The sequence below is a fragment of the Fundulus heteroclitus genome, chromosome 19, assembly GCF_011125445.2.
Source record: "Fundulus heteroclitus isolate FHET01 chromosome 19, MU-UCD_Fhet_4.1, whole genome shotgun sequence".
NCBI lineage: Eukaryota > Metazoa > Chordata > Actinopteri > Cyprinodontiformes > Fundulidae > Fundulus > Fundulus heteroclitus.
Genome location: NC_046379.1, coordinates 28747698 through 28773842, shown reverse-complemented (window position 1 = coordinate 28773842; position 26145 = coordinate 28747698). Strand labels below are relative to the sequence as shown.

At 44.0% G+C, this 26145-nt stretch overlaps 1 protein-coding gene across 11 annotated transcripts in view; it reads right to left on the bottom strand.

Moving 5' to 3' along the window:
- Positions 1–26145, bottom strand: part of fgfr3 (fibroblast growth factor receptor 3) — an 81173-nt gene that overhangs the window by 28341 nt on the left and 26687 nt on the right. For 7 of the 11 annotated variants that reach the window (XM_036151091.1, XM_036151094.1, XM_036151090.1 and 4 more), the window contains exons 3-6: positions 19817–20080; positions 16035–16091; positions 15232–15303; positions 5639–5805 (exon numbers count right to left, since the gene is read on the bottom strand). In XM_036151091.1, coding sequence (XP_036006984.1) covers positions 5639–5805; positions 15232–15303; positions 16035–16091; positions 19817–20080 — 560 coding nt within the window. The remainder of the gene's footprint in view (positions 1–5638; positions 5806–15231; positions 15304–16034; positions 16092–19816; positions 20081–26145) is intronic. The other 4 variants (XM_036151096.1, XM_036151095.1, XM_021321298.2 and 1 more) reach the window with 2 other exon arrangements.

The following is a 26145-nucleotide window of genomic DNA, read 5'->3' as shown; positions in this document are numbered from 1 at the left end:
ATCCATCTCATTTGAATGTTTTGTTGCTTCCCTTACAGAGTGAAGCCGCTGAAGTACACTTCAGTTAGCTCATCCCAGCGGCTGGCCAGTTCCTGCGTTTCCACAGACAGAAGGAATTATCCTTGATGGATGCAAAACGCGACGCGTTTTTTTTTGGTAGCGCAGTAGTTGTCTGAGAAAACACAGGAAGCGCTGTTCCCTTTATAGTCCAAACCCCTCTGTCTTCACCTCGCAAAACAGCCCTGTCAGAACAAGTGGGGCCAGTTAGCAGAATTTATGGCTGTGTCAGAGCGGACCAGCCGCCTGGATCCACGCTGCCGTCTAATTTGACCCACAGAGAGAGGGCGGAAGCAGAAAGATGTGGCCCCGCGGGCTTGCTATTAAAATTGGGAAAGTTCTGTTAGTGTGCCGCCCGACTTTTGCCTCGGCTTGACACTGTATCAACAAAGAGGACGGGGTTGTAAACACCGGACGTGTGAAAGTGACAAAAAGGGACATAAAAGCCCGTAAACGCCGAGACCTGTCTTCTAACATAATCGGTGCATCTTAATAAAACAACAGGTGAGCAAAGTGAATGTTGTGGTGCTGGGAGGTCTAAAATTAGATTGGGAAGGGGGGAGAAAAAAAAGGGTCTAAAAATACCCTTACAAGCGGAGAAATTCCTGCGCGCCCAGCAGAGACTGTGCTAAAAACTGCAGCGGAAAACTCAAGGATTTTTTTGAAGTGCTTAAAGTCTTAAAAAGTAACAGCGTGGAGGCAGTTTAAGAGCCCCTCCCATGCAAACCTGTCAAAACAGGGATTGAAAGTTGCGGATGGAAAAAAAAAAAAAAAATCCAGTAATAACACTGTCAAGAACACAATGAAACCCCCTCCTCCGCTTTATGTGGCTGCACACAGCAGCGTTGGCTTTATGTGTCGGAGACCCGGGATGGCTCAATAGGCTAACGGCACGCCTATCTCCTGCCATGTCCATGTGACAGCTCAATGGAGGGTTCAACTCTGACCTTCAGGCCCTGGCCTTCCATAATGGAGCGCTCCACAGTTGTCTGGGAAGGCGCATGGCGCTCTATCGCAGCGCTCTGCTGGAATCTTCTTTTCCGTTTTAACAAATGAGCCACGCATCTTATCAACCATCCCATTTAGTGTTTTACGCTTTCATTCTGCAAAGTGCTCGTGTGTGAGAGTTAAACGCCTGAAAAGACACACTTGGCTTAGGAAAAGGAATGAAAAAAAAAAACCTTTTAGTAGAAAAACGTGAACCTAACGGACGAGAGACGACTGATGATTGTGAAGCTGAAGTGCTTTCTTATTAAAGCGGAACATAACCATTTGACGGCAACACGGTCAGCATTTTTCTAGACAAATGTAGAGCGTCCAGCTGACCTGCCCAACTCACCCACAAAGGTTTTGTCAGCAGCTTTTTAAATGGAGTTGCTGACCAACAAGCTCACGTTTTGGACCATTTCAGCTAAAAAAAAAAAAGAGTAATCTGTGTTTCAAATAGAAATAAATAAACAGATTCGTTTTAGATGTTGCTTTCCATGACGGGACTCTCCTAATGTTTACTACAGTACACGCTCTTTTAAAAGCTGTTATCACAAAAGTTGAATTTCAAGAACCTACTGAGCAAAAAACTTGCATTGTCTGAAAAATTAAGGTAAAAATATGTTTTGATTGGAATAATAATTCCAGCTCCAGTGGCATATCTTGAATGTGCTGCAGTTAAAAAGTACAGGCCTGGATCTCACGATCGAGCCGACAACCCACCGTCTGACCGAACTCACGCCTACCTCGATGCTGCTAGCTTTTACCGTTGAAAACGGTAAAAGCTCATACCTATCCTCATACCTACCTGCAGCTAGGTTTGAGGGAATAAGACCTCTGTTTTATTTTGTTGCCTTTCATCTGAACTGGGCCAACGGTCGAGGTTGAAAGTTGTGGGGATTCATTAAGGTGCAATTGTGGGACCAGGATAAAACAGACAGCAGTGAAAGCATTCGAGTATAATTAGCTGAGAGCCATTCAATTCTGGATCAAGTATGGTTTCAAAGTTGACAACTGACGGTATCTTATCTTTAAAACACTGGTTTGCAGACTCTGCAGGTCTTTTTGGAGCTGGGCTAATGGGCCATTATGGCGTGTTCACTCAAGGGCTTTTTGTCACACTTCTGCGCTCTGAAAGAACTCAGAAGACACAGTAAACTGTCTGCTAGGCGCCGATAACTGGATAAAACTCCACCGGGCCCGTCGGCATGGCTCGGTTAGCTGGCCGTCTACAGTCCGACAAACACGCCCCTCACTCCCAGAGTGACGCGGTCCTCCTATAAACCGGTCCAAAGGGTAGAAATCAGCATGGCTGCGATTCATTCAGCCAAAATTAACCATGGCTGTCAGTATAGAGATGATGTTGTCAAGCCATCTTCCTCCTGCGGGAGGAAGATGGCTTCACCTTGAGGACCCCGATGGGGCAATAGAGTCTTTAGAGTGCCATTGTTGTGCTGTCAGGACTGAGCCGCCCCCTGGCTTCTACTCATGCAACCCCAGCCTTCCCAGATGAACTCATCACGTCCACATGGAAGATGTGGTTCTAAGGTCTGTGACACATGGTGACAGAATGCCGTCAGTCTGTCCATTGCTCATGCCGACACACAGACAATTCAATCTGTGGCGGCTCTGTTTTAAATAACTCATTATTTATTTCTATATTTATTTATTTAATTTCAGTATTGATAAGAAAACCATTTCACCCAGAGATTTTCATTTACTAATTAGGTGACTTTTGACTTTAAATGTTTGTTTTTATTTAGAGGTATTAGAGTAAATGGGGTGAATCATGATTGATTGGTTGTCTCTTTAGTCTTGGACTTTTTAGACAGTTGTTTTTATTCCAAAACAGGAATCAAGTCTCCTTTCTAAATGAACACGTCTCGTGTTTTAAACTTTAAAATGCACCTCTTAGGTGTCATGACACGGATTTTGCTGTGTGGCAGAAAAAATGTAAAAACTATTTACATCTCTGTTTTCTTACGAAAAACAACTTCATCGACCCTCTATAACCCTATCGATTGAAAAGTATTGAAAACATCATGTAACTTTCTAGCAAGCGGCATGAATTGAGATTTAAAAGAAAGTTACTTTTTCATTTGAAGAAAAGTTACGTTTTTTTAAGGCAAAGTTCTTGGCTGACAGCTTCGACATGTAGAAGGCTAGATAGAACAAAAACAAATAATGTCACACGACTGCTGCATTTGTATTGTTATTCTTCACCATGTTAAGCTAAACTTTAGACTTTAGGTGTTTTTAATATCTGATAGTTGGCAGCATTAACGCAGACGTCTGAAGAGAACAAAAACAGAAGACCAGAGGGAGAAGCTAGGAATGAGGATGTAGGACATTTGTTAAAATGCGTCAGACCAAAAGGAACTGTTGCATGTCTAGATCTTCCTCAATAACTAGACCCCAAAAAAGGGAAAGAAAACCAGAAGTTCTATTAATTCCCAACAAATTAAAAAGTAAAAAAAAGAAAACATGCCCCAGGTTGGAGTCAGGACAACTTGATGTGGTCAGCAGAGATTTTGAAATTTCGCCTGATCTCCCTGAGGCCTGGCCGTGTCACATTGGGGTCTGTCACCCATCACCACCGTTCTGTGGAGGATGACCTCTCCCTTCACCCCTGTGAGGGCCGACACTGGCCACATGGCGATTAGCTAACTGGACTTTAAAACAGTTCTGAGACAGAAGGGAGGGGTGGAGCGTGTGAATATCACTCAATAAAGACACATGGGAGAACGTCTTAATTACCCAACACGGACGTAAAAGAAGATGTGCCACTTTTTTAGGCAAGAACAGAGGGACATCTTAATAAGTCACAAGCCACCTCTGAAGATCTAAATTTGAATTATGGCGAAGTAGGAGTAAGATGGCTGTAATATATCAGTTTGGAAAGTAAGCTAGTTAGTAAAACATTAATTACATGTCCTACAGAAATAATTAACAATTAAGAGGAATATGTTAAATATAAATAAACACAAGCTGCTATTGCTGTAGCTATAGCCTAGAAGCACTTTAGGCATGTTCAGAATGAAATTTGAATTCTGACGCCAATTTCCAAGTTATCGCCACCTGCTGGGGGAGGATAGGTAATACAATGGTAATACAATTTTAGCTCCGCCAAATAAAAAAAATATTCTAAAAAAAGGAGTTAAAACATGATTTTTTCTACATAGATTTTCAGAAATGGAAGCTATTTGACAAAAAAATTAGCTTTTTGTGAAGTGTGTGTGGGGGGGATACTTTTCCACAGCCTTGCAATCGGAGCTTTTCCCAAGAACAGACTCTCTGGAGGGTTTGAAGGAGAAGTTGAAGATTGGACGAACAGGTGGGATAAACATGTACGTACTCTGAGCAGTCAGCTGGGGATTAATCTGCTGCTAACAACGTGGAACCAACCTTATCATCAGCAAATCATCATGTATACTACATACGCTAAAAGCTGCTGTCGGGGAGCCACTCCAGTCAAAGTTAGGGTGTCCTGAGAGCTGCTGACAGGTGTTTGTGGATCTGCGTGTGTGTGTGAGAGGGAGGGAGGGAGAGATAGAGCAACGGAGAGTGGGGACAGAGCGAGGGAGACAACTGCTGTTGGTCTGCTGGGAGCAGATGTTGGAGATCTCTGTAAACTGTTAATAGCTGCAGGATCTCATTACATTTAACTCTTTAAAGGCCAAAGTTCCACTTGGGGAAGAAATGTGCTTGAGGGCTTCGCTGCCCCCGTGAGACATCTTTACTGAGATTAGAAGATGCAAATATACAACCACGCGGCAATCTTTCTTTCGCCAGTTGCCCCAGATCTGAACTTCACGACATTTCGTTTGAAAACGAGATGAAAATGTCCTCCCACAACTTTGTGTTCACGTGTGACTGGGTAATGAAGTCTTCACAACAAATCCAAAAACTCTAAACATCTGACCGTTATCCTGAAACTATGCATTTTTTATTTTTTTAATTTCGATATCATGGCTCATTACAAGCAAAACAGGAAGATGTTTAGCAGGACTTTGTTTCTGCACATATTTGGACTGTGCGTTACTTGTTATTAGGTAAACGTAGCCTGGTAATGGTGAGCGGAGCCGTTCCACACCAGAGCCCAGCTTGAAGTGAATCTGATGACAAAAGTGAACGCAGCAGCTGTTTGCTGCAGCGCTTCACTGTCAACGCTGAACTATCATGCAAGCATGCATGTGTCCCGCTCTGGTTTCAGGATTGCAGTTTAAACCCCCCCCTCCCAAATGTATTTTGGTCGTTAGTTGGCCGCGTATGACTCCGTGGCGTCTTTCCCGACCTTTATTCACCGTGAGAAGATTCGCCGGGCACGGCTTTCTTTCAGCACTCACGCCTCACTCTCCTTCGGTTACGGAAATCCACGTCGAGGAGCACCGCAGCGCTCCCCCACAGACGGACAGACAGCGGCTTTGATACCCTCCCTGGGGATTAAAATGCCTTGCTAAAGGACATTCTGGTAGCACCTTAAGCAGGCAGATTGTGACCTCTGTCTGGCAGAGTTGTGAGTGTGAAGGTTGGAATCTATAAATCACAGTCTCGCTCCTATGCCCTTTACGTGCCAACATGCTCTTCCCCTCACCTTGATGCCGCCCATTCTCTGCTCGCCCTTGAACTCTTTGCCGTTCTTGAGCCAGCTGATGGTCGGCATGGGCTTTCCGTCCGCGGCGCAGCGGAACTTGACGGTGTTGGCAGCGGGGACGGCCAGGAGCTTCTTGTCCATCCGTTCAGGCCTGGTCCAATACGGAGCTGTGGATCCAAACAGGAAACAGTGTTAAAGATCGGATCGAGCTCGATCTTGAAAAAATAAAGAGATTCAAATTTCATGAATGAATTATGCAACAGGGAAGCTGGTCATTTTCTGCTGATTGTTTTCAATTTTCTTTAGTATTTTTGGATCGTAGAACATCTGAGGAATGACCCTTTATATACATACATACATGCTGCTATAATTACAAAAAGATGGCCCAGATGGGAAAACTTGCTCTCTTGCCCCGTTTTGAAAGTGATGCAGCTTGGATGGGTTTCGTATGCGCTTTGCCAGAAAAAATGTGAAATTCTAGATTCCAAAAGATCTTCCATAACAACAACGTAAAAAGAGCAGTGGCAGGAAATCAAAAATCACGCAAAGAACAAAAGACAACCTGCTTTAGGTGGTTTTGAACACACAACGCTTTGCAAAAAGTAATCACACCCCTTCTGAACTCAGATTTTGTGACATTACAACCACAACCTTCAGTTTATCGTCCCCGGATTTAAAGCGACAGGTCAACACAAAGCAGTGCATAGACTTGAAGCAATATATGGCTTTCAGAATGTCATGCCTGCATGCATTTGTATGCCGTTCTGTGAAGGCATCAGAGGTTTGTTGGAGAATATCAGTGGACAGAAAGACTAAGAAACGTAGAACAAGTTTAAAGAGGCCCATGGTAACTAAAGGAGCTCCACAGATACCAGCCCCTGTCACAGATCGGAAAAGACCTCTGACTGGGCGGGAGGTTCAGCTTCCAGAGAGACAACAACCCACAGCACACAGTCTGAGCTCCAATAGCGTACCTGGACCCAAAGCCTAGTCAGGTTAGACTGGCCCAGTCAAAGTCCAGAACTAAATTTTGCTGGGGAATCTGCGGCAAGACTTGTAAAATTGCTGCTCGCAGATTGGTGCTCCACACCAATCGGACCCAACTTGACTTATTTTGCCCGAGAAGAATGACAAGGCACCGAACTGTGTTTTGCAACGCACTGCATGGAAAACAGGTAATTTGTTGCTGTTGGTAGTTACAGAAACCTGTGGATAAAGTTCTCATCTATTCCCATTTTATCCCATTTCAAGCCCCACTTGCTTTACAAAGGGATGTTTTTCAGTTCCCTAACACGGACAAACGCAGAAACGGTTTGACAGAAATTGAAAAAGCATTAAAACTGGTGCCTGAAGCGCTCCGAGCTCCGAACAAAACGCATCTCCTTCGCCTCCCAAACAATACAAGAGTCCATCTGAATTGTGCGATCCGGGGAGTTTGGAAACCTGTCAGCGCGATTTATTGAGCTGTATTGAGAGGACGGCGGACAAAGAGGGTGCAGTCAGTGCGACCAGCTCTTTGTCCCATCTGCGAGGGTGAGAGCACTGAGGCATGGTCCGCTCCCTCTCTATATCAGTGTGTGTGTGTGTGTGTGTGTGTGTTTTCCTGAACAAAAGCTGGGGAGGTGGCTGACCGGTCATCAGATGTCTCTTTTACTTTTTCCAAACGCAGGAGGGGAGAGAGGAGCTAATTAGCATCTGAATGGTAGGACTTCTGTCCGTGTGTGTTCTCCATCGGGCTCGGATGAGATAATTGTTAAAAAGTAATCCAACCCCTCGACAGAAAAAGGAGATGGTTTTACTTCAGGTGGGACGACGGTCACTGCCAAATGAGGATCTCCACGTCAGATCAGCTCCGTGTGCTTTTATCGCCATGCCTGCGGTCTTCTGATACATTTCTGACACACATTTTTTTGGCGTCGGCTTTCAAACACTGGCATCGGCTTCACAGAGTAATTGCAACCAGACCGAGAGAGACATTCGGCGTTGAGAGACACAGACGTATTCTCTGAGAAAGCAAACAGTAGGTTACTAAAGTCTATCAGACAGACAGTAATCTGTGTGTGTGTGTGTGTGTGTGTGTGTGTGTGTGTGTGTGTGTGTGTGTGTGTGTGGAGCACAGCCTTCCACCCTCCTCGGCTTGCGAAGACAAACACCCTCCCACATAAGGGCCGCTCACAAACCACCTTCCACAATGAAGTAAAGAAACGGTGAGGCTTCATGACTTCCCTCCCCATCGTCTCCCCTCTATCTCGCCGTAGCTGTAGCAAATCGTCGCTCCCTCTCCGCGTGGGACTGCCCTCTGAGGAGTCTGAACACATTGTTTTCTTGGCATCACACGCATTCGGTTAAAAAAAAAAGAAAAAAAAAGAAAAGAAAAGGAAAGTAACGCACACACACAGAGAGTTTTTAAACAGTTGCTTTCCTAATGTGTGGTCCTTCTGCTCCTGAACGCATCTGAGCCTGAACTCTCTTCCCTGCTGCTGATCCCTCGGCCACAGTGATGTCTCGGACCCAGAATAGATGTGGATTCAATACGCTGGAGGAGTCTCCGTGGTTTCCTCCTCAACTTGTTTTTTTTTTTTTCTCTTATAACTTCTTGTTCGGTCATGGAAACGTCCTTTATAGTAATACAGTTCATACTTTCCAATCGATTCTAGCCCAAAAATAACATCCTTGCGGATTCTGCCCCTAAAAGTTTTTTTCTCCGACAGTGATATGCAGCAGGAGGTTGACTGGTGATGAGAATTTGCAGATTTTCAGTCTGACCCAGCCCCATAGTGACCAACACTTGGCTCTTTATCTAATACTCCGCCTGTGACGCTACCAGCAGCACAACCAGGTACCTTAATAGCTGGTGTTGTGCGCAACTTTTTTTCTCATTCATAAAACGCTGAAACCTGGGACATTTCTGGGGACAGCTTTAGCCAGGGAATATCAGGGACGTTTGGTCACCCTATTTTAACCTCTGCCTGTCATGAAACACGCAAGCTTGGAAATCACAGAGAAAAAAAAAAGAAAAATCTACATTATCTTGAATATACAACCTGAGATCTTTTTCTGGGTTTTTCACAGCACTAGTGGCTCAGTTTTGCACAGCATGCTGACAGGAAAGGGGGTTTGAGAGAGAGGGTGGAAGACATGGGGCAGTCGAACCCAGGTCGGCCGCGTTGGGGACTAAAGGCTCCATACGTGGGTCGTGCGCACTACCCCTTGTTCATTTAAGATGCTGAAATGTCAATTATGTTGTTTTCTGTTTGTTTAAATAGTGAAAACAACTTTTAGTGTACTGTTTGACACTGGTGTGTGATTTCAACTCTACTTTTATTATAAATAATTCATTTAAACTAAGGGCAAGATGGGCAGAACTTTTTCCCCTTATATGTATTTATTGTTGTTAAAGCGAAACCAGAATCGGCTTACGCTGCCGTTATATAGAAAGAGCAAAAACACAAAAATAGAGATAAAGTGGGACTTACCACATCGACTAGAATGGCTCCTATTTGCGACGGAGGGACAAATACATGAGTGACGGAGTCTGCATGAATGAGGGTGAAGTGAATCTAAGTCACAGCAGACCCACTAAAATGTTCAAATTATTCGTATACGGAGAGACAATTTGCCATCTTTAAATTACTCATCTGTTGGTCAGCCTAGCTAGAACACAATGTGTCCGACGCAGATTCTCAGTAATTTTATCAAGGGGTGGAGAACAATATTCTGGCACTCCTTCAGTATAAAAGCAATTCCAATATGGTTTTCCTTTTACATAGTTTTCCTGCTTTATGTGCTCTGCAACACACAGGAATTATATCCCATGTCTAATTGGCAGGATGGCATTTCCTCAGCAGAGGCAGGTTGTTCTTGAGATGACGAAGGGGGCTGAGGAGCGAGGAGGGAACCTCTAAAGAGGCACCAGACCCACAGAAGCCTTTCCTATGTGAACATTTGCTGCAGTGGAAACTCCTTCAATATAACAGGCGGTTTCAGCGCTGCATCTGCAGAAACATGTCCACCTGACAGCTGCAGAGGAGGGAAAGCACTCCCAAAGCCTAAAACTACACGACTGAGTTTCAGTTTTTTTCATTTTTTATTACAAAACTTATTCTGAAGCATGGCAGCGGGAATTCCTGAACACAGAACGGAGGAGTTAGTTAGTGGGAGGAGTCTTGGGTGGTTTTACAAAGAGTTATCGCTCCATTTAACAAAACCCAAGAAATGACATAGTACATATACATTTCAGTTTTTTTAATATATATAACAACAACTTTTCCAAATCTTATCAAATCTACTGCTTTTAAAAGCATGGTAACTCTTGAGGAGCTGTAGAGATCCATGACTCTAGACACGTCATAGATCCTAAACCCGACTCTCTACGTTGGAACAGTGATGGTGCAAACCTGCCATGGCTATGCCTTTCGTCAGCAGGGACAGGGAAGCTGGTCAGGGTTAATGGGAGGATGGATGGAGGTAATTACAGGTGGAGCAGCAATGCAGGGAAACCTACTAAAGGCCGCAAAAGAAAAGCAGTGAGCCAGAATACATCAGATTCTTATTTGCTAACATTTTTGGAAAACTACACACTTCCCTCCCTCACATTTGAAGAACAGATGTTGTCTAATGCTGCTCCACTGATAGATGAGCACTTTTTACATATCAAATATAATTAAAATACAAAGATTGGGGGATTGTGCAACCTTAGCAGGGTTATAAACGGATTCCCTTTCCTTTAGGCCCTGCTGTTCTAACTGTCCTACCCTATAGAGCATCCATCCCTGCATCCCTATCCTCCCTTTCTCTCTGGCTTCTGGCTGCGTGCTCCAGGTCAGAGAGGCGTGACTCTGGCACTTCTGTCGACCCAGCTTCAGCGCAGCGGCAATTAGACGGAGCAGGGCGCGGAGAGAGCGGCCGCCGGCTGGGGCCCAAGCTCCGCCGTAGCGGAGACTCCGCTCCGGGTGAAAGCAAAGAGGGTGTTTTAATTGCGTAATTGTATAATTTGCCCTCACTGACGCCTGCGAGCACACAGGCAGATTTCATTACAGATTACACTGGGGCTCTTTGAAGGCAACGCTGCGCCAGAGGGCCTGCGGGGACGCAAGGAAAACAGAGCTGGAGGAATGGCGGCTGCGGGGCAGCGTTGCGTGGCCCGGCGTCCGGCTCTCTGCTCTCCTGCCAGGGTAAACAAGGAGGCTGCATAGCTCAGGAGCACAGCACAGATTAGGCTCTGTTAACATACACACACACACACACACACACACACACACACACACACTGCGCTGTACTTTAACTCTACGAAAGCTTGGAGCGTGGGCACTGCCCGGCCACTAAAATAAAACAGGACCCTTTTCCATGTCCTGTTCATTGTGTGAGTGTGGACAATCACCAGATCTTTTTATTTTATTTTTTATTTTATTTTAAAAGAACATTGGTTGGCTTTCGACACCTCAGTCACTGAGGTGTTTCAAGACTTCAAAGGGTGAAACAACAGCAAAGATGGAAACATTGAATCCTAATCTTGAATTGTGTCTTCTTACATGTAGCCTTCGGTGTTCCAGAGGTTTGAGTTGCTACACGGCCTGACAAGAATATTCTCGCGCTTTGAACCCCTCCCCCATTTTGAGACGTTACCACAAACAAACTCCTGTATTTTATTTACATTAGACGCTATGGCCAACAGAAAAATGCTTCACAAGGAGGGAACCTAAATCCCATCCTGCCCTCCCTGAAAAATCCATCTTTTTGGCTAAAGCGCACGTTTTAAGAACTGTGCCAGATTGTTTTGGACTTTAATGATTACGTCTACTTTCAGATTCTTCCACCAAGTGGGTTAATCATCTGCATCCTTAGTACAGTTCACCGTGCGCGGATGTCCTTCCGCTCAGCATCGGGGGACTCTCCGCGCGGCTCGTCACATGGCTCCTTCCTGCTGCAGCCTGCTAATTAGCCGAGGCTTAGCGGACATTAAGCTGTGATAGGGGTTTAATGTTTCTGAGCTAATCCCTCTCCTTTTGGCCGGGAAATCGGAGCCTCGTATGTCATGAGGTGGGCTTACACCCAGAGATTAAGTCTGGCAGTCAGAGGGTATTCACCGGCGTGCAGGATGTCTGCCGAAAAGCCGCTGCCTTTGCTGCCACTTACGTCCGTTTGGAAGACGGTCCGGGCTTTCACCGCTAAGCGAGGCGGTTTGTTCAGCACGTTCAGGCTCAACACCGAAGGTGTTCGGCTCACTCGCTCAGACACGCAACAGAGACAACAGGAAGGTTGTCTCTGCATTCAGCGGCTGCATTCTACAGCTACAACTGAACTCTTCCATGTTGAGCACGCAACAACACTCTTCGGTGTGGGATCTGTTACTGAATGATAATGAGACTAAATGAGTTATTAGTTCCAAAAAAAGGTAAAAAACAAAGCAACTGGACTTGTTTTCCGTAGTTGAAGACGTTTCGCTTCCTCTCCAGGAAGCTTTCTCAATTCAAAAAGTCTGGAGTAATGTGGAGTAACAAGCTTTATACAATTGGCAAACAAAGGCCTTGTAATTATTAGTTAGCAGTGCAGTGTTCAGAGTCAGAGAGAAGACGTTTGGATGGTGTTCTTATATCGTCTTGTGTGATACTTCCTAAAAGAAAAATCCGAATAGGTCCAAATAGAAATAACCAGGTGAAAACTTTACGTTTCATGGAGCATTGTAGCAGGATGTTTTTGCAACGGAACATCCTTTCAGAAACAATTAGATTTCATACTTTTTCTTCTAGAGATTTCCCATGCTGCATCACCACACGTCATCAGAACATCTGTCATCAGAACAGTGCCAGTATCTGCTTCTAGAACTTATCTCTTTCATTGTTCAAGCAACGGGTTGTTTTCTAGTTTGGTTTCACTGTAAAAATGTCAGATTAAATATTCCTACTTTGGCCCTGCCAGAACCTTTTCAGTACAGAGTCTAGAATGCACACATCCGCTCACGTCTCTCTCTTTGCACACTCTTTCATTCTTTATTTCTTTCTTTCTTTCTTTCTTTCTTTCTCTCCTTTTGTCTCTGGTCCTTCACAGTAGTTCTACAATGCCAATTCTCTTCTCCGAGTCCGCTACACCTGTCTGTGCCTCACCTTCCTGCTGTCTCCCTCCATATGGTAGAATAAAGGCAGCGCAGTGTGTCGTCTGGCTGGTCCGGGGCTGTCGGAGGGGAGGAGACGCTTTCAGTCTCTCTGCAGCCGCGCTCGCTGACAGAAAGGAGCGTGTGAAGTCTGCGAAGTCGGCAGAAGCCAGCCCTCATTGTTCTTTGTTAGCCTACACCTGAACCCGGCGCGCTCCTGAATGCCAAATCAGCTCACATCCCAGCAGAGCACTTAGCGGGCTGTTACCTGCTAAAAAAACCTCAGAGCTTTTGATCTGTGCAACAGTGGTATTTAGTTGAGTGCTGTGCGGTAAAGGTTTAATATGAGCCCAGCAAGATAGTTAGAGGTTATTGGAGCCATTTGATGGCATGCTCAGGTGTAAAACTCTGGATTAGACAACCAGCAGACCCGCCATAAAATCTTTCACTAAACATGGTTTTGCTCCTGAATAAAAGAAACCTGTATAATTAGGTCCTGAAACATAACGGTACAAACATATAATAGAGAGTTGTTTAAAGAGGGAAGAAGAAGAAAGTGAAGGAACCAGTTGCTGTATACCGGGTACGCTAGCTAACGCGGTTTATCCTTTTCAATCTTTGAATCACATTCTAATGTGTGCCTCGGCACGTTTTTGGGCTCTCTGACCTGCTGAAAAACCCCAACTGTGTCCGAGTTTCAATCTTGTTAGAATGATCAATAACAGTCCACGACCCAACAGACCTGCTGTGGTCTGCAAACTGCTGGAACCCCAAGGCTACACATCACCATGCCCCGAGAGGGCACCAACCAAAAACTCCAGTGGAGCACATGGACAAGCCACATACTTTCCCAAGATAAGCTTTCTGCTCAGACAACATTTTCTATATTATATTATAAACTAAATGAATTACATTTGGTGCTTTCAAAAATTCAGAGCGCCATACCCGCTGTCATTCATGCCATGGAGCAGTTGCTGTCAGAGATACATTGGGGACTGCACAAAGCGGAGGGAAGAATAAAGCTGTTGCTGCATTGTTTCTTCCCATGCTTTATATGCTGGCATGTTGAAAAATACATTTTAAACAAATCTATACAGGAGAAAATGAAAGGCATTATGTGGAACCTCAAGTTGTTTTAGTTAAAGTACGTAAATCGCATTTGATGTTTTCTCGTTTGGAATAGTGTACGTTTACCTGGATCAGGGGTGTGCTTTGGGGGTATGTTATGTGTGCTACGACGCCATCATCTTGGTTTATATATTTATTTATGTATAAGGATCAACTGATCATTTAGGAATCGCACTTCAATGCACTCTGATTGCCTTCAAGTGGTCAGGTAATTATCAGGCAGCTTGATCATGAAGTAGCAAATGTCAGACTCACTTTCCGTCTTGGGCATCCAGCCGAAAGTTCATCATCCAGACTTTTCATCAGGCAGGGATCAGACAAGATAGTGTAGCATGAATCTAAGTTATCTAATTCAAACGGTCACTGGTGCGATATTTGAGTTGCGGTTGCATCAATTCTAAGACGCACTGATGCGGTACACAGGGTGTGTGCTAATCGCAGCATTTATGTGGCAGACTCAGAAAGCTACAGTGTCAAATGTGTACTAAGATGATGGTGGAGGGTTATGTTTCCTATGGATTGGGTATTTCTACATCACTGACATGAACATATGCAGGTGAAGATGTCCAAATGGTATGTAAAGGGTACAAAGAAGGAACTACATTCTAATCTCTGAACTTTATCTGAATCAATGACAGATAAACTTGGAACAAGGTGCTCTAACAGAACTGAGATGCTCATAATTAAAAAAAAAACAGACATAAAAAACAGATTAAATGCATCATTTTCATCAAGCCCAACACTTCTAGCCATGGCCATGAAGAACAATTGTGAACTTCCACTGCAATGGTTCATCCAAGGTTTTTTTTTTACAGTGAGTATGTTGAAGGGTTTCTGAACATTGTGTGTCTGGCAGGTATTTTTGGCTTTGAGTAAAAACGAGTGCATAGTTCGGCACGGGGCTTTTTCAGCTGTGTTTTTCTTGTGCGACTCACTTCTACAGAGTAGCTTTACATCGCGTTCTTCTCCGTGTGAAACTGAAAAATAACTTTGGTAAACTTCCCAAAAATCTCTCAGAGAATCTCCGTTCTCCGGCCTCGCCCGTTTAGAAACTGTTCCCCAGTCTTTGTAGCAGCATTTTCTTTACTTTGACGCAGTTTGGTGCATGCATCACAATCATTTTTCGCTTCATTTTACGAGCGTCCTGGCAGCCGACGCAGCTTTTATTGACGATAGCTTCAGCTGTGCCTTATTTCTGAAAAGTGCCTGTCCATCAAGTTTTTGACTTTTTCAAATTTGACCCAGTCAAATGCGGGGCATCGTTTCAGTTAGTGGGACTAGAATGAAAAATGCGGCACAGTCCCGCACAGATCGGGACGTCTGGTCAGTCTAGCCTCATCATAAAATAAAGTACAGCTATTTCTTTTTTCCTCACCTCGGAACTTGTCGTGATCCTCGGTGCCCACGCTCCGGTCCTTCAGTTGTTGAACCCCGCTAGGCTCTTCTGCTGTGTCGGTAAAGGTGAAGATAGTTGGTTTCACCACAATTAGCATATTCAGCGCAGTGCATATTCATCAGACGCGCTATGGGCATCAGCTCAACCACCGCATCTCTGGAAGTATCCAGCAAACCCCGTAGTGACCTATTGAATTACTCCTTTTTCTTTTTTCCCCTTTTCTCTCAGAACCAGATAGGTGCTTGCAAAATTGGTCTAGTTCTCTTGTAGCTGGCATGTTGGCTTCCCCCCCTCTACCGTCCTCAGGGAGGCGTAATGACAGCAATCATTCATCAATGATAGCAACAATAAAAACCCGCAAAATTTGTACGATTTTCTTTTACATTTTTTATGTTTCCTTGACAGAAACAGACACAATCATATATAAGAAACGCATTCATTTAAAAAAATGATGAGAAATAATTGCAGGCACGAGGCCCCCTAGTATCGTGAGGCCCTGTGCGGTTGCACAGTTCGCTCAGCCCAAGCAACGGCCCCGTTTGCGCTTATTACGAAATGCATGAGTGCAGTGCAACTCCATCTTGACAAATAATCTAAAAGCAGGTAAAACGCAAAGAGAATGGGGGTGTACATGGCAATGACGAGCAGTTTCTGGTGCTGTTTCGTCCACACATAAGTGGCTGAGGAGGGGCAAAAGGTTTGGGCATGAAACTATATTTGTTTTCTCCTTGATGAAGTTTTCTGCCAGATGAGAGTAGAAAATAATTTACTGTTTCCATTACCTGCATCATCTTCTGGATCTTCGTCATAATCTTCATCATCACCAGATGACAGAGAATCTGAAAAATCAGAAACACAGGAGGTTTAGAATAACATCAGTCATATATATATATATATATATAGACCCAATACTACATTTGGGAACCTCATTTTTACAGTTTGTTACATTTCATGAATCACATCTATAAAGTCCGCAGCCCAGAAATGTGTGTGAGTTAAAGATGAAATGGTGTGTGTCCAATAACTCTGGTGATTGTGCAAATGTTCCTCCGTACAGATTCACAGATGCGTGAATGCACATTACAGCGGGCTGTTCATTGAGAAAGTCCTGAATGAGTCTACAGTTCTGCGGAGCGTGTCGACTCTCAGGTATTACAACCTAAACATTTCCATAGACGATAGAAATCAGGGGGTGATTAGTGCTGCGGCGTCACACGTCTACGAGCGGATCCACAAACACACACCACGTCCTCGCTATGGCTGCAGCATACACTAACTTTCTGCTGGAAGCCTTGCATGTCAGACTAATCACTTTGCAGCCTCAGATTCTGTTAAGATTTGCCGTAGCGCCTCTTTTTCTTTGCCAGCAGCGTGGTAACTGTTTTCCATGTGACCTTGGACTTCTCCAGATCAGGTCCACAGGCCTGGTTAATGAGAGCCAGCTGTTACCTCGACAGCCCCGGCGAGCTAAAAATGCTCCTGAAATTCCTGACTAGCAGCTTTTTGTTTCTATTATTTGACACCTGAGCCCAGAACGCGGTACCACTGCCGTCGACTCAGCAGAGAAAACGCTCCCGGAGCAGTAGCAGGAACATGATTGGAATTGCACCTGAAAACAAGTTCATGATATTTCAGGATGACATACTTTAAATGAGCAGAGATGAAAGGGAAAAAAAAGGGAAAATACTCTAATAATATAGTCTGTCTGTGTACTAGTTGGTGTAAGACTTGGGAACTCCTCGTCTACAAAATGTGTACATTTGTTTGAAGAACATCATTCCACCTCCGTCTCCAGCTCGAATGTCTCTGGTTGCCAAATCCGACATAAATCACGATATTAAAACGCCACAATGCTCCTGCACCAACAAAAGTCAAGGTGGGATTAAGGCAACTTTTTTGCCATCTATGTGTTCTGTGAAAGGACATGTTACGCCTCTGACACACCAAGCGAGGTAGTAACAGGTCTGCACGCACTGACTCGGATGAGGGCAGGCAGTCCTCGCTGGTCAATGATGTGTGTATGATCAGCAGGATTTAGCAAACAAGACGTGGAAATCAATTCTGAGGAGGAGCGCCAGAAGCAGAGATATGATTGAAATCTGAAGCCTTTGCGGAGCCAAGGACAGGATGGCTGCACTGACTTTGTCACGTTGCCATTAATGAAAAGAATGATACAGAGAGGATCCCACAGCAGACTGTACGCGTAGCGCTCATGGTGTCATGGGCCGATGCTGCATGACAGCTCCTCTCGTCTCTTACTACCAGCTTCGTTTTCTAATACGAACAGCTGTGGGGGAAATTACCTTTTTTTTTTTTTTGAATGGATCTGTTGTGAAGTGTAAACAATGAACCGTGAGAGATTTGAGCCTGACCCTAGGGGTCGGTGACCAATATCAAGATATAACGAAGATTTCAAAAGTTACAAAAGCCTAAGAAAAGCGGAAATGTTCCGCCATTGTGTTCCAATAGTTCCAGGTCCACTGAATGAGATCTCAAAGAAAGTGTTTTAAGGACAAAAGATTGCTCTAGGCTGTGTAGAGCATAGAGTATCACCACCGCCTAGTTCTGCACACTGCCAGTCAGCTGGCATCCATCATTGGAGTTAGTTCAGATTTTGGGAGTGAGGGCAGCAAAAATCTGTAATTATTCCCTTACTTGTACTAAAATGATGTCATATCACCATGAGCTTGTTGTATATCATCAGAGTGTTGGTCGGGGTTAAAAAAGATAAGCAAGCCACCGGATTTAGGCCATCATCTGATCACGGGTCCCCTGAGTTCAAACCACTCCAAGATGTGGAAAGTTTAGTAACATACCAGCTTTGATACCGGTACACAACTAACGGTCTAATAAAAAGTAGATGTTCCCTCCACACTTGGTGGAGGTAAAGTGGACTGACAGCTCACAGTGGATTTGGGGTTTTACATGCATTCACCTTAATTCTGAAAGGATCAGAGGTTGCTCGGCTGAAGAAAACAGTACTAAAGTTAACAACCAGCTCTTAAAAATCCGTAGACTGTTTATACCCGCTACTGCAGTCTTCTACCCATAACTCAATAACATACTTCAATAATAACTTCACTGCTATACTCCTAGTATTCTTTGCAAAGAAGCCCAACTAAGAGAGGTGATATTGTGCACTAAGAAGGTTTCCTTGGCAAATTCAGCAGGTGTTTATTGTAAATCATACCGTTCTACACATTAATATCCAAATATTATCAACATAAATTTCATTGATTATTTTATTGCATTATTGTTCTATATTTCTGCAATAGGAATAAACATTCCTCTTCTGTTTGAAATCAATGAAAAAGATTATCTTACATGTTTTGGTTAAAGATTTTGTTGCCAGCACTATTATAATGTCAAACCGTGTAGTTTTCTCTCAGGTTTTTAATCACAGGGATTTCCCAGGATTATTGTGAACATATCAGGTTCTGATTAATGAACCTTTACTCTGTACTGGGTGCAACAGGAAAACATGGGGATTCTTAATTATCTGAAAAGTCTCATCTCACTTCCATGAACCCAACATCGTGCGTCATCATGCCTCCTAAGCTTGAGGTATCGGTGCAGCCCTGGTTCCGGGGTGTCGGCACCTTGCTCAAATATTTGAGGACCAACACAATAGTGCCATGTGTGTTTTCAGCTAGACTTAAGGTGGAGTGTTTAACGTAGCGGGAGGGGAAGCGACAGCACTGCAGGGGAAAACAGGATATTGTTGCCACGTGCTGTTCAATGTCAAACTTCTCAGCTGATTCAAGCAGGCATGGGAGCATTCAAATGATTCACTTCACAGCAGCTCGCAACCAAATTGAATCAAATATCTTAATCCTGGAGACATGCTGAGCGGAGCTGGAAGCTAACGTGCCTCTTTTGTTTTATTTAAGAAATTAATTTAGGGAAAATAGTATTACAGCAAGCACTTTTTGCTTAGGCGTCAACTGAGTGGATAGCGTGATAAAACATATTCTGAGTCTGGAACAGATATTTTAGACATAAAGGAGAAGCTGTGCCACACGCACTCATATATGCGGGTTTATCAGGAGGTAAGAGGGTGAATTAAGAGGAAGCACACTTGTCCATTTACTGCCACCCCATCTGTTTTCAATGCCGAAATGTTTCAAGGCAACTGCTTTCTAATTAGTTGTCAATAGCAGACTCAGCTGGTGTCCCCAGTTTTACGGTAAAACGCCTCCTGGCTTTTAAGCTGCCGCTCGCCGCCTTCTGACCCCTCCACCACCACCCACAGTCCCGCCCTCACTTCCTCCTCTCCTTGCATTCCTATTAGCTCTCTGCTTTCACCGCAGAGCTATGCTAATGAATTTCACCTTTGACTGCGCATCAGGAGGGGAGATCTGTGTGAAAGTTGGCCGGGCGTTTACGGCTGAACGCCCGTGCCAGCGCTAGGTGCATCTACAGCACACGTTACTATGTGTGTCTGTGTGGACGGTCCGTAAAGCGCCAAAAAAACAACCTAGCTCTCCGCCTCAGCGTACTGCGAGCCGTAACAAGGAGCCGCCATGATGGGACATTGCTGCAGTGATCGATGGGCGACATTCACCTGTCACCCTGACCGTGTAGTTTCTGAGCAGCGCGTTGGTACGGGCGAGCCGGCAGGTGTACACTCCGGAGTCCTCGTACGACACGTTGATGATGCGCAACACGCGCTGGCCCACTCGCGTCCGGTTGCCCGACACGAGCCCGGCGCCGTCTTTGGACCAGACGACGGGCTCCGAGGGATCCTCCGGGTTGCAGGTCCTCTCCAGGGTGTCCCCCACGGCCAAAACAAAGTCTCCCAGGAATGCGCTTTCGCTTGACACAGAGTCTGGAAACAGAAATGAAAAAGCCTTTTTAAAAACAAACCAGCGACACTTGATTAAAAACATCACGGAATATAGCGGCTGACATGGCCGTTCACCGCTGTCAAGGTTTATCGAGGCTTTAAAGAAGTTCCAGTTTAAAAAGGGCTGATATTTTCCTTCATACTGCTTCTCTGTTTATAGTCTATTTAATGAGATGCCGGAGCGCGGCTGGACTTTTCTCCAGGTGTCTGGAGCACAATGTTGCGCAGTGTTGCTCCTCTCCCTCCTGTTCCCTGCAGACTGTCTGTCAGTTTCCCTTAGTTACAATAATATCAATTATATTTTAGCAGCAGTGGGAGAAGTGGGAGCATCTATATTCTGTTTTGAATGACATAAATTCAATCACCTCACACAGCTGCAGCGTGCGAGGTGAAAGAAAAGTAATTTGGAAGCCGATCTCAAACGCCACCTTCGACTGAAGAGATTTTTCAATGCAAAGTACCCGATCAGCTCAGATCCTGTTACCTCCTGCTGCACTGCTGTCTCTGACTCTGTCGGCCACATCCACAGCTTGCTTCACCGACACAGCCTCTGTTTGCTTGGCCAATTTTTAACAATCAGTCTATGTTCTGGTGCACAGCTCGCAGAACTGTCTTATGGGCCGGACAAATTCTTTTGTTGATCTAATAACTCTGGGGTTTTTCCCCCAACAAAGTGTTCTTCATCCTATACAATGATGCTTGATGGTTAAAAAGAAACTGTATTGGCTGCGGGACATTCTGGTCTGTCTGTGTCAGCTGTAGGTGTAGTCAGGATAAGAGAAATCTGTTGAATATCGTCTACGCTCCAGCTGGCAAACAGAAACAGGCCAAAGGCTACATTTAAAGTCATGTCTGAATTCAGCCATAAACGTCTGACCGGTGGATCCCCAGGAGATTGAGTTAAATGGGACACAATATCAATAAAATGTTAATCACCAATTTATGTTTTTAACCACACTTTAATACCAATGAGTTTGAAAGCATCCATTTAGATGATGCTTCAGACTGGGATCTAGCATTAACAAAGATTTGTCAATGCTATGAAGATTCCCAGTACAGCAATGCTCCTTGTGACATTCCTAGTTTTTACTATTTTACATAAATGTTCCTTTTGCATTTTTCCAAATCCTCTCTCAGAAAGAAAAACAGAGTCGTGGTGTTTGCTACAAACAGGAAAAGCTGCTGTCAAGCCATCAGGCAAAGTGCAGCTTTTAAAAGAAGACAGATCTTGGCTGTGAGGAAAGCTTCCTCTGTCAAAAACACCAACTCATTTATTCCTGCCTGGAAAAATAAAACGTGTTTACCAGCTTCGCTAAGGATGCAGACTAGCACCGAGGACGGAGGGGGAAAGATAGGCTTGGGTATGACACTGAGGCTCTTTGTTCATTCATCAGAGGCGTGTCGTCTCATTTATATTTCACATACATATTCGTGCAATCATAAAGATTTACCGTAGCCTAATGGGAACAATTGAGCTGAATGTTCTGCTGTGCACATGGACACAAGGCCACTTGTAAAGGCTACCGTGATTGCATACTTTCCCACAAGCATTTGTCTTTAAAAGCTTTTGCAACAAATTACTCAACACGCACCTGTTCGCAAACACAAAACACAGTAAACCGTCCACCCCCAGCCATCCCCCCCCCCACCAGCACTTAAAGTATTGAGTGTGTGATTTACGATGGCAAAGACCACCACTACCAAAAATGGCAGAAAGGACAAAAACGTCCTTGAGCAACGACTGAGCAAGCAGACACCCAAAAGATGACCTCAAAGCAAGAGCAGGGAAAAGCATTCGTGGTTTCCAACATTTACTCTGACGCCCCAAAATAAACTTCACTCTGGCCAAATTGTCTCCTAAGGTCCCCCAATTAATAATTACAGTCCACCTGTGTGTACTTTAGTCTCAGCGTGAGTCCCGGTGTTCTGTGAAGGCCTCAGAGGGTTGTTAGAGAACGTCAGAGAGCAAACAGCATCACGAGGACCAAGGAGATCGCTTAGACTTTAAAGCAGGGCTAGGTCATAAAACAGTAATGTAATTGTTCAGTCCATAAATATTTAGATCTATAAGAGGAAAGGTGAGTACAAATGAACACCACTCTGAAAAAAAAAAAAAACAACATCCAAAATTACAGGCCACTGTGTCTGTCTGTCATATAAAATCCCGATAAATCCCAATAGTAGGTTAGGATTGGAGACATCCATCCACTTTCTAACACGCCTATGTCCAGCTGTCAATGGGCGAGAGGCGGGGTCGATAGGAGACATATAAACAATTAAAAAGTCCAAAAGGGTGTGAATACTTTTGCACTGCACACAGCATTCAAACCTTATAGAGGAGTTAGTTCACTGTGATGGTAATAGGCAATGCTGCCTCAGCGACTGCAGGATAAGAGCCTGTAACATTTATAGAAACCCAAAATGTTTCTTCAAAGCGTCTCAAGGATTTAAAAGAAAATAGTGTTTTGTCTCAATGCACGGTAGAGATGCTGAGTCAATAATATACCAACCGGGGTCGTTCAGTGGCCTCTGGCTTCGACAGCCAGATTTACAACAGTTTTCTTGTTAAAAGAAAAAGCTCCATTCAGGAGAAGAAGAAGAAAAAAAAAAACTGAGGCAACAGTGCACAGCACATAAATTCAAGCCCAGCATGAATGACTCTCTACCTTTGTATATGTTTGAGAAAGAAACCTGAGAAAATGGGCTGCGGAGGATTTTCAGGTCCTAAACATGCAGAACGGGGCTTTATGAAGTAGATATAAAATTCTCCCAAGAGTCCTTGCTCATATTGGACTTTATGGAGCTAAACCCCTCCAACAGAGCCTCTTCTGAGTAGATTGCAGCATTCTACGTATTCAGCATGCCATTTTCTCTCTAAACGCATGGCTCAGCCAGGCTCGTATAAAAGATTTCCAATCGTGACAGTTTTAGCAGCAGAAAATATCCAATTAGCATTTGTTAACAGCAAGTCAGGATGGTACAACGCATACGTGAACCTCTTGCTTTGATCTTGGGAAAAATACTTAAGAAGAATATTCATTAAACACTGTGATATTTACACAGCCAGAAGCTGAGCAAAAGCAATGTACAGAGAAAGCAAAGCAAAACAAAAAAAAAAACATGTTCTAAAGAATGCCATTTTTCAGGTGTTATACGAAAACAAAGCAAAACCCACTTTTCTGGTTCGGCTTCAAGGCTGAAATATCTGTTGCCGCTTCCTGGTTCCGAACTTTGAAATGCAGATTCACCGTTGATGTGCATTAAAGTGTCTCGGGTTCTGAAAGACGACACATTTAGCAAAAAGCTCAACCGTTCCGCGTCAGATGTACGACTGACGGAGCCTTTGGTCCAGACTCCTTCATGGTGAATATCCTGTAGTGTTAGGCCCGAGGTTTGAAAAGTGGCTGATCTTTGAGCGAGCCGCAGCGACGTAGGCATAAAGGAATTCCTAATTAGCATCTGGGCATTTTCAGTCCCTATAGGAAAACAAACACAAAAAAACTAAATCTGCAGCTGTGTGGCCAGCTGCGCCGATCTGTGTTTGTACTGAGAGGATCCCAGGTGGGAACGTATGGAAGAGAATGAATCTGAATGAGATTTTTAATCCAACACCCTCGTGTGGCTAAATAAAAAAATGTTAAAATCAAACTGCAATGTAGTTTTACATTGGCTAAACTGAGCTAGGAAATGAGGTCTCCTGTCTAGCTAGCAGCTGGAAACATAGCAAAAAAAAAAAAAGGCTGATCACTGAAACTGGAAGAATGTCACAAGTGATTGACCTGTTGGAAAATCAAAAATCCAATCTTTTTCCGAAAAGTGAGTGCGCCACACAAATGAAGCAACAACACTCTTTGTTTCCAAAAGTTATTACTGAGTGAAAATTACCTAAGGTTATGCACATATTTTTAAAATCAGATGTTTAAAAAGGACACCAGAGTAAGAGCAGAGACCTAAGTGGCTGTTTCTTTTTGTTTGTCAAGAAATTTTTGCAGATCTTTCAAGATGCAACTCAGCAAAAGAGAGTAAGACTTAAAGAAGATAGCAAAAAAGCTGGAAGGAGACCACTTTTCCTCCTCAGTCTGTCATGGCGCAATCTGGATTAATGTTGGAAGCCTTTTGGGAGTCTCAGGGAACACTCCAGAGTTCTCGAGGGAATACACGTGGTGACTGCTCATTTAATAATGCTAGCCACAATAGAAATGCTAGTTGCTAATATGAGATACTAAAAGACCGTTTAACATGTCTGCAGTCATTTGGCATTCGCTGCAAAATACTTATCCCTGTTTTTCCATGACTGCCATAAAACCCAGTGTGACAACACCTAGAAAAATATTTTGTTTGCTGTTCTTATTAAATAATTTCTAAACAGAAATCATAATGGTCTGAAATCAGTATTGGCAGGTGAAAGGTTTTACAGAAAATTAGGATTGAGATATTTTTTTATAGGTGCTTTTCTACTTTCAGGTAGGATTTCCTTAATTTTTTACAAACTCAAAGCAGAATAACCTTTTTTTTTCTACTAAAGGATCAAGGAACCTTACTGCAAAACAATTGAAAGCAAACCTATTTTTTTTGTTTTACAACAGAACACTGGAACTTTCTCGTTTAGGTTTTCTTGAGCCCAAAGCTCTCCTGATTAATCAGTCTACAAACACTGTATGTATTAGTTATGGTGTAAAGTTACTGTGCTGAAGATTTTGTTTCCAACTATTAGCACAGTTTAAACTGTAAACGCAAGATGCTAAAGACGCCCGATAGAGAAACCGAAGCGCACAAGGCAGATTGACCAAAGTTGGGTTCTGGCTTTCTGGTGACGTCCAGCTTCGTATCAACATCTCGACATTCCCGCTGCTTTCCCGTCCGGCGCAGCATGTGTAAGCTGTTTGAGCAGAGGGGTTGCAGCACTATCGCCGGAAAAGAGCACCAGCTGGAAGCAAAGTGTGAGATCTACTTTTCAGTGTGTGTGTGTGTGCTAACGTGGATGGGGGCTCAGACATGTGCGTGTATATGCGATTGTAAACGAGGTACTGCGTGTTAGTGTGTGTAGTCCTGTGGCCCTGGCTGGACAGTCACTCCATAAATCAAGAGGCCCTCGCCCTCCTGGCCCTTCTTACCCTTTCAGAGCAATATCATAACAAATGGCCCCTCAGAATAATATAAAGTCTGTCTCTGAGATACTGGGGTGCGTTGTCTGTTAAAGTGCTGTTCAGAGCCTCCATCTTTTCTGTGTGCCTGAAGAGGTTTATTTATCCTCGACAAACTTCTCCAGGGGCCAGTGGGCAGGCCATGGCCCCAGGGATAAAAAGGCCTTTTTATGTGGGAAGTCTTATCCTTCTCTAACACCCCCCCCCCCACCCACACACACACACACAATCTCACACACACCATGGAAGAACAGGAAGAGGTATAGACTAGACTACAGAGCCGTCTCTGTGATGTCAGTCACATCACGTTGATTTAACAGCTAAGGTTTGAAGGATTTTAAATGAAACTGACTATATGAAGGACTGTAGTCTGTTTGATGTTCTGCATAAGCATTCGTACGTAGGAAATGTTTGACATTTTCTCACAACCACAAACAGTAACATGTTTTAAATGGATTTTTATTTACCAGAGCAGCACAAAGTAGTCCATAATTGTTAGGTGAAAGGCAAATGAGAGATGGCTTGAAAAAAAAAAAATCCAAATCTAAAATATTAATCCCATCAGGACCTCGCCCATCGACCTGTACTGCCAGGTCAAGCAAATAGAACTTTAATCGCAAAATTTGGTGACTCTGTGGGAGCTGCAGGGATTAAGAGTTCAGGTGGGATCTGGAGCCCGAGAAGCTATTTCACGTTCTGCCATGAAACCTGTGCTTTATGGAAAAGTGGTAAGAAGGAAGCCATTGTGAAAAGAGAGCAATAAGAACTTGTGTTTATTGTTGTGCCAAACACTGCTGCACTCACACCATCCCCGCCATGAAACACGATGGGGGCAGCATTATACTGTGGGATTTTATTTATTTTTTTCAGGGAGAGGGAAGCTGCTCAGAGTTTACAATATCT